This window comes from Tupaia chinensis, unplaced genomic scaffold (genome assembly GCF_000334495.1).
Source record: "Tupaia chinensis unplaced genomic scaffold, TupChi_1.0 Scaffold145331_1, whole genome shotgun sequence".
Taxonomy (NCBI): Eukaryota; Metazoa; Chordata; class Mammalia; order Scandentia; family Tupaiidae; genus Tupaia; species Tupaia belangeri.
In genome coordinates this window covers 24,820-34,591 of record NW_006205192.1, presented here as the reverse complement: position 1 = coordinate 34,591, position 9,772 = coordinate 24,820, and the positions used below count along the sequence as shown (strand labels likewise).

Genomic DNA, 9,772 nt, shown 5'->3' with positions numbered 1-9,772 from the left:
GGCTGGACATGGGTGGCACTCTATGTATCCGATGATATAAAAGAGGAGCAGTTTCTTCAAGTTCTAAATGCAGAGATGATTCAAAAGCACATCTGTGTAGCCTTCACAGAAAAGCTACCTTCCCCGCCAAATATCAATACATTCCATAATTTCAATGATAAGACCCAAATCAGAGTTCCATCTGTCAACGTGTATATAATTCTTGGTGATGAAAAAAGTGCCTGGAGCCTCGGTTTGGCAGAAAAATTCTATCTAATTTTGGGAAAAGTGTGGATTCTGAGAAATCTCCACTCATCACAGTGGAGAGAACTTATTTCCGCTGTGGCTGAAAAGCCACACCTATTTCAAGAAATGCTATTATTCTCAAGCAAAGTAAAACAAATCCCTGGCTTCAAACAATTTATCAATACCATTGAACCTTCCCAATATCCAGAAGACTTTTATTTACATGAATTATGGATTTCTTCTTTAAATTGTTCACGTGATGGATTACTATGTGGCAAAATTAAAGACTGCCCACCAAATTCTTCCTTAGAGTTTATGTTATTTGAGGTCGACACAATAACCATGTCTGACTTCAGTGTTTTAACCTATGACGCTGTGTACATGGTAGCCCAAATACTTGATATAATGTTTTTTCAAGAAATAGAAATGATAACTGCTGAAGATGCAAAGGACCCAATGCTTCTTTCCAGGCAGGTAAACATCCTACACAACAATCACATGCATTAAATCCCCAATAAATTTAGAGGTGTTTTATTAAAATACATCATGACCATGTTTTCTTCTTAAAATCAACAGAATAAGCAAAATTAAAGAAAAATTTTGAACAGGTACATGTGGCATTATTATATGTATTTAGAGAATTTTGCCATTAGAGAGTTGTATGTGGCATATTTAATTATATCAGGTAAGTATTTCCTAAGGCAGAATGAAACACTGTAAAACATCTAAAAAGACTGACGACAAAACAGAGATTAAAAATTTCTTAAATCAGTTTCAGTAGATGACATGAGTTACATTGCTGGACTCCATGTAGTCGACTGTGGTACAAATTTTGGACCTGTCGACTTAAAACTCATGCCGGGTGCATGTGTGTGCGTGCCTAAGATCACAAGAGGAGAATGGAGGAGAAGGGATTATGGTGTGGCTATACCCCTGGGGGTGATTTATTTTTTTTAATATTTATTATAATCTTGTTTATATCCCATTGAGTTACATATAACATTACAGTGTATTACATTTCTTTTTCCAGAAGGAATATCATGCATATCAGTTAATACAGAGACCTTAAAATCCCCATCTTTACCATCTAATGGCTTTTCATTTTTTTCCCAATTATTATTATTCCAATTATTTTTCTAAACAGTCAATCACTATTTATCATTTTGATTGCAAAAATACTTTTTCCAACATGAAATACTTCTCAGACCAATTCAGTTGAGAAAACTATACACGTCGTCAACAGGTAATAAACCATATCTGTGTCCCACTAATGTCAAGCCTCTCTATTTGTTCTCTTGCTATTTTTCTCTATGCTCTTCTCTTCTCCCACCCCATTCCACACTGTCTTATCATTGTTAACTATTTTCACTGCTTTTATGCCCTCCAATATTTTGATCTCTACATAGAGTGCGGATAGTTGGTATATATTCAGTGAATACATACAATATCTTTTTTTCATATCTTGGCTTACTTCACTCAGCAATAGATCCTCCATATCTGACCACTTTCTATCAAATGCCAGAGTCTTCTTGTTTGTTTGTTTGTTTGTTTGTTTTTGGCTAAGTAGTATTCCATAGAATATGTGTGCCACACTTTTTCAATCCATTCATCTGTTCATGGACATTTGGGTTGGTTTCATGTCTTCATGATCATGAATAATGCTGCAATAAACATTGATGTGCAAGTATGGGGGGTAGTTTCTCATTTTCTGTCTCTCTCTCTCTGTGTCTGTCTGGTGAGCACACAGGTCCTATAGCAAAAATTTCTCAAAAAAATTGCTGAAATCTATATGTGTTTCCTAGCAATGTATCCAATATCAATACTTCTTGACATAATGACCATATTTACCACCAGCTATTTTATCTATAGTGATGTAGATGCTGTGGTCCAATCTCTCCATATTATACTTATATGGAGATCAGGAATGGGTTTTACATAATATCCTAAAATGATACATGGAAAGAACTTATTTCAAATGTACCTGTATTTATTTGCAAAAATCAGGAGAACAGGTACTGTTGTTTGATTTTAAAGTGAGAAACTACTTATGAGGACATAAGCTCAAGCTATCTTATCTGGTTTATAAATAAGTTTTATATATATATATATATAATTAACACTACCAGAAAATTTAATTTACCATCTTATTTCTACTTGTATGACTAATAATATTTGAGAAAATTTGCACTTTGAGAAAGGTTAAAGGTAATTCTTAGAAAAGGGAAGAATGTAGGAAAGGAAATTTGGGGAAAAAATAGAGGTAAAACATTTGTGGCACACAGATATGGTTTATTACCTGTTGATGACAATACTATATTGTGTATAGTATTTTCAACTGGACTGGACTGAGGTGTATATCATGCTGGGTAAAGTCTCTTTACAATCTAAATGATGTATAGCAATTGAATGTATAAATAATAATAATAATACATTTAAAATAAACTATAGTTAAATGAGTTTTTTTAAAAAAAGCAGGTAATTTCATCAAGATGCCTCCATAGAGGGACCAGCAGTTAGAGTAATGGCTATGTCGCTGGACTCCCATGTAGTCGACCGCAGTTCAAGTCCCAGACCCGGTGGCTTAAACTCATGCCAGGCACGTGTGTGTGCATACCCAAGATCCCGAGAGGAGAATGAAGGAGAAGGGATTGCGGCGTGGCCATCCCCCCGGGGGGTGATTTCTCGCTTTCTGTCTCTCTGTCTCTCTCTGTCTGTCTGTCTAGCACACATCCCCTATAGAAAAATCCTCTCAAAAAAAAAAAAAAAAGATGCCTCCATAGATGAGATTCAGGATTACTTATATGCTTCTATTTCAAAAATTAAAGACTTCAATAACAGTGGTATAAGAAATAAAGCTTGTTTTCTACAACAGAATATCATAAGCCTGAAGGTTAAGAGCTTAATATACCAGATATAGTGTGGGGAAAAGGAGGATGAAGGAATAGAGCCTAAGGAAGTATATTAAATAGGAAAATGGAGAGGCAAGGCATTTATGGGACAAAGAAATGGGTTATTATCTGTTGAGGGATAACCTTATAATATTGTCAACTGGACCAGGTGAAATGTACACATGTTGGAATTTTCCCTTTGCAAGCTAAGTCATGTGATTGAATGTATAAAAGAAATTGAAATAATAATAGTAAAAACAAAAAAGAGCTAAATATGCTTTTTAAAAGGCATTTTAAAATTAAAGAATTTTAAATTTATACTTGTTATGAGTCATTCCTTATGATATCATACAATAATAACAACAAAAGAAAAATTCCCTAAAAAAACAACAGGGGCAGCTCTGTGTCCTAGTGGCTATGGCAGCTTGATCTCACATGGCCTACCACACAGTGTCCCAGTCCAGAGGCTTGAGAAACATGCTTGGCATGTGTATGTGCATGTCCAGAAATCTAAAAGGAGAAATGAAGGAGAAAGGATTGTGACATGGCTGCCCTTTATTTGGGCTATATCCTCCTTTTCTCTTTCTGTGTCTCTGCTTCTCTCTGATGAGTGCATGTGTTCTCTAGCAAAGAAAAATGAAAATAAGTAAAATGTATTTGTTCCCTCTTAGAAAATTGTATTATGGTTTAATTGATATTCAATAAATAACACATACATAATGTACTTATTTGAATGAGCTTAGATATATACATATATTTATACTATTATCACAAGTAGCAAGAAATCAAGCCTGGAGCCAACAGGAGGCATAGTAGTTAAGGTGCTGGACTTCCACATAGTCAACTGTGGTTCAAGTCCCAGAACCAGCAGCTTGAAACTGACACCAGGAGTGTGAGTACATACATGCCCAAAATCCTGAGAGGAGAATGGAGAAAAAGGGATTGCAGTGTGGTCATGCCCCTGGTGGTGATTTCTCACATTCTGTCTGAATCTCTGGTGCACACACACACACCCTATAGCAAAAATCTCCCCCCTCCCAAAAAAAAAGAGACAGAGAGAGAGATCAAAATGATCCATTTGTATTGTGTCTTTCATAAAGTACCAAGATTGGCTTTTAAGAAGCTCCAACCAGATTTGATTAGATGGATTTTAACAGTTCATGCACAAAACACTCTCTAGGAAAAATCTAGATGCAGTTATTCTTCCATTGTTTCCATGAGGAAAAAGAATTTATTTCATTTAAACTGTGAGATGGTTACGCTAAAAAAAATTACACTTCTACCAAAAAGTTAATGTGAGTAGTGAGGTGGAAATAGAATGATTAGTAGATGGGTATATATCTTCCACCTCTACATTAAATATGCTACTAATGTCTAATTGTGCCTCTTGTCCAGCTTCATTTATTTCTGAGGGAAATCCACCTTATGGACACTGAGTATAACCTGTATCTAGATGAAAGAAATATGGCACAGTATTGTATCTACAACTTTGCAAGATTTTCTGATAATAATTTAACTCATTTACTGCCAGTTAAAGTAGGAGACTTTGTCTACAGGAGCACCCATGATCAACACTTGGTAATCAATGAAGAGATGATAAAATGGCCTGCTAGCTTCAAAGAGGTATAATGTCATTTCAATATTTAATTTATAAGAGGCATCTAAACAGAGTCCCGAAATCAAACTGTGTGATTGCTTTAACTCAGCATTAAATTCACATTTTAGATCTTGACTTTGTATGATGTGATTTTCCTTATACATAGTCTAAACTATGAATATAACCAAAAAACTGGTTTATGTTAGTGAGAGAAATGTGTTCTCAGAAATTCATCTTTAGGTAGTTTCCTCGTTGGCCTAATATCATAATTACACCTGCACAAACCTAGATGACATTGCCTACTGCACATAAAAACTAAACATAAAAACTATATGGTCTAGCCTATTACCTTATGTGATAACTGCCATATATAGATCTGAAAACCTTAATAATTTGTGGACAGTCTTTATTATATTTTGATATACTATAAATTCAAGTCATTTATGGATTAAGATACAGTTTACTTCTGTAAAGATACCATTCTGATGTCCTCTTGTTATTTTTATTTATTCATTTATTTTTTGAGAGATTTTCGCTATAGGGTGCATGCTCTCACCAGACAGAGAGAGACATAGAGACAGAAAGTGAGAAATCACCCCCTGGGGGGGATGGTCATGCCGCAATCCCTTCTCCTCCATTCTCTCCTCGGGATCTTGGGCACGCACACACATGCACTTGGCGTGAGTTTTAAACCACTGGGTCCAGGACGCTAACCGTGGTCGACTGCGTGGGAGTCTAGCGACATAACCATTATGCTAACTGCTGGTTTCCTATTTATTTATTTATCTTTGTATATACATTCAATCGCATTGTTTAGCTTACAATGTGAGCATTTCAATATGTGAACATTTCTCCCCAGTCCTGTTGATCCAAATATCTTCAGCCTTAACACCACACCTCCCCATCCCGTCAATGTTCTACCTTCGTATCCCTTCTCGAAATGTCCTTTGGTAGGCTCCACTCCTCTACATATACCTCATTTGACTCCTCTTGTTATTTTTGCATACCTTTACATCTTCAAACACTATTGTACCAAGCATCTCAAAGCATTGATCATAATATCAACTGGACTAGGCAGGTGACTTATATAACAATCATTAAATATATATTGTGTTCTTAATACCTGAAAAACAGTGCCTCATGTAAACTCAGAAGCCTGGAAGTGGATTAACTACAAACCATGGTTCATATCCCACTCTCATTGTTGATCTGTTGGTCCATAAGTTTCAAATAGTTAATTTTTTTGAGGTTTTTGCTATAGAACGCGTGCACTCACCAGAAAGACAGAGAGAGACAGAAAGATAGAAAGCGAGAAATCACCCCCCAGGGGGGATGGCCACACCACAATCCCTTCTTCTCCATTCTCCTCTTGGGATCTTGGGCATGAATGCACATGTGCCTGGCATGAGTTTAAGCCACTGGGTCTGGGACTCGATCCGTGGTTGACTACATGGGAGTCCAGAGACATAGCCCTTATGCTAACTGCTTGTCCCTCAAATAGTTAACTTTTGATGATGGATCTACATATCACATCAGGTTTTTTAAAAAATTTAGAACCTAAAATTTTCTAGCCAACCAGATATGAGTGTATCTTATAAATATACTCAGGAACATGACTTCTCTGAATCTTTACCATGGAGACATATGCATTAAAATAGTTTTGGATGAAGAAAAGAGAATAATCCAAAGGATATTTCAAGTCATTCATGAAATAAAGTAATTAGGTACCTCGGTAATATTTGGTAAATGGTTTATAAATAGGAAAGCTAACTATAGTAGCTCTTATTCAGAAATCTAGTTATTATTGGCAGGCTGCATGGCCTACTAGTTAAGGTAGCCAGATACCAACTTTCTGTTCACAAAAATCTGAGTCCTGGACCTAGTAACTTGAGAAACATGCTGGGCCTGTTAATGTGCATGCCCAAAATTCTCAAAGGAGAGAAATATGGAAAATGAACTGTAGCATGACCTTTCTCCATGTGGGTTGCTTTCTCCTTTCCCTCTCACTCTCCCTTTTGGATGCATGCACCCTCTAGCCAAAAAAAAAAAAAAAAAAAAAAAAAAAAGTCTAGGTAATACGAACATGGTGGGAGTTGGGAAAATAAATATTAATAAACATATTAAAATACAAATATTTCTCAGAGTTGAAGAGGAATGTAGACATCCTTTCAAGGCTGCTGATAATGTGCATCATTATGACTAATTATTGTTTTTTTTCACTTAGACTCCTAAATCTGTGTGTAGCCAGAGCTGTGGTCCTGGATTCCAGAAAATTCTCCAGAAAGGAAGACCTATCTGTTGCTTTCTTTGTGTTCCCTGCAAAGAGCAAGACATTTCAAATCAAACAGGTAAGAAATATATAAGTACCCTATGACAACTCCACTTCTGATTTCTCAATAAAAAGGAAACTATACTACTCAAAATGGAATATCAAGTACCATTGTTCTCAAAATTCATGTGTCCACTCATTGTTTCAATATATTTATTTTACAAACACAATTACTGACCTATTGTGTGCCAGCTCTTTCTGGCTGAGTGCATCCTATTAGGCTAAACTCTGGAACTGATTCCAAACTACAACCTTCTTTGCAATCCTGTGCTGGATAAACAGTGTCAATCTTATATCTCATATTAGACCATGATGAAGTTTTCCCCAAAATGATAGTTGGGTAATCATCAAGGTTATTTGTGGGTTCTTCAACAGATTAAAAATGATACGGGTATATACTCAGATGACAAGCATAAAGCTAATACATATAAATTATTATTAAAATGTTTAATAACTTTTTCAACCATGCTCCAAAAACCATGCGATGTGTTAAGTTCACAAAATTAACTAATAGCAGAACCCTACACTTGGAAATATTACAGCAAGTAAAAGACATATTTTTAAATATTGAAGACTCAACATTCTAATAAGTTCCACACTCTAAAACCTCAAATAATAACTGTTATATAAAATATAAATTCAGTATATTATATATCCAAATAAAATATGTTACTGTCAGATATGAAATGTGGAAAGTTTTGTTAAACGCTGCTTCCATTTTCTAATATATAAATAGTAAATATAATTATTTGAATTCTTCCACAAGTATGCAATCCCAATCATAACAGTAGAAATTATTTGGTTTTAATCATTAGTAAGACTACATAGATATTTTTAGGTAATGAGAAGGCAAGAAAAAAATTTAATTTTTTCCCTTATGAAGGATTTGCAACAGTGTTTAAAATAAGACATAAAATAGAGGGATATAGGGTTTGAGATCCAGAAGAAAAAATACATGTGTTTATGTGTGCCATGCATGTCTTTGAGACAGAGTCAGTAGCGTTTACTGACTCTAGAAATAGGAATAAGTAATTTTAAAAGGAAATAGACAATCACTTTTTAATTCTGAATACATAATACTATTGCAACAGTGTTACCTGAAAAAAAAGAGTTGAGAAACTACCACCATTTATGTAAATAAAATATTATTTACAGTTTGAAACACAGACATTGAAACACACATATGCCCTTTATTCCCATGTGATCTATGACTGCTTTCATGTTACATAAAAGTGGTAGTGAATTGTTATAAAAATAACCCTTATACTGTGCAAACTGAAAATATTTATTATCTACCACTTATAAAAATGGTTAATGAACTATGGTTACAGGTAGAAATAAATGAAAAATTAAAAATTACATGTCATTTTTCAGTAAATAATTACATTTATTTTACAAAAAAAATATTTAGGAGCAATAAGATTCTATTCAAAGTTTAAATGTTTTCAATTTCATCAATCCACTTTTAATATTTACATCATAAAGTTCCCAAGAATAATATTGAAAAAAACTAAAAGTACAATAAAAGTCTTATGTTACTAGGTGACATGTTATATACCAAAAAATTAGTAAGGTAGTGACAAAGGTTAGAATATAATTAACTAGGTAAAGTTTATTGTTTTCTGAATATAAATAAGAAAGATGTTTATTTCTATTTTGTGAAGTCACTATTATAACTCATGGGAAACAGGGGAGATGAGATAAGAGGTCTGAAATGAATCTAATCCTTGGTAACATCAAAGCACAAGAAGGGCCAACCAGTATTCTCATATGATAAGATTCATTTTCAATGAGTCTGGTGGTATATGCAGCTGAAAGAATTCTCTCAATGTCATCAATATAGACTCTTTAATGTGTATTTTGGCATCACAGTAGAGAGCTGTTTATATGCAAAATGAAATAAACATGGCCATAACCTTCAACATAACAAAGACAAAGAATTTGTGAAACCAAAACCCGGCTCTTTGTTTTCCCACCAGATGCGGAACAGTGTATCCACTGCCAGCCTCAACAATACCCAAATCTTATCCCCCGCCAGCCTCAACAATACCCAAATCGTGAGAGGACACACTGTCTACCCAAGTCTGTGACATTTCTGGCTTTTGCTGATTATTTAGGAATGTCCATGGTCTGCATGGCTCTGTGTTTCTCTGTGGTCACAGCTGCAGTTTTGGGGGTCTTCGTGAAGCATCGACACACTCCCATAGTCAAGGCCAATAACCAGGCTCTCAGCTTCATCCTGCTCATCTCCCTCCTCTTGTGCTTCCTCTGCCCCTTACTCTACATTAGCCATCCTAACACAGTCACCTGCATCCTCCAACAAGTCACATTTGGCCTTGTGTTCACTGTGGCAGTTTCCACTATTTTGGCCAAAACCATTACTGTGATTCTGGCATTCAAGGCAATGAAGCCTGGAAGAACCATGAGGCACCTGCTGCTATCAGGGGCTTCTAACTCTGTCATTCCTATTTGCTCCCTGATCCAAATGATTATTTGTGGAGTCTGGCTGGTAATCTCTCCTCCTTTCATTGACATAGACTCACACTCTGAACCCAGACACATCATCATCATGTGTAACAAGGGCTCAGTCACTGCCTTCTACTGTGTCCTGGGATACCTGGGCTTCTTGGCCCTGGGGACATTCACTGTGGCGTTCCTGGCCAGAAACCTGCCTGACACATTCAATGAAGCCAGATTCCTCACATTCAGCATGCTGGTGTTCTGCAGTGTCTG

General features: G+C 35.6%; 1 protein-coding gene across 1 annotated transcript in view; it reads left to right on the top strand.

Moving 5' to 3' along the window:
- Positions 1-75: 75 nt before the first annotated feature.
- Positions 76-9,772, top strand: part of LOC102498228 (vomeronasal type-2 receptor 116-like) — a 13,220-nt gene continuing 3,523 nt past the window's right edge. Inside the window, exons 1-4 of the mRNA XM_014583977.1 lie at positions 76-699; positions 4,509-4,736; positions 6,935-7,058; positions 9,019-9,728. Of these exons, the coding sequence (XP_014439463.1) occupies positions 76-699; positions 4,509-4,736; positions 6,935-7,058; positions 9,019-9,728 (1,686 nt within the window). The remainder of the gene's footprint in view (positions 700-4,508; positions 4,737-6,934; positions 7,059-9,018; positions 9,729-9,772) is intronic.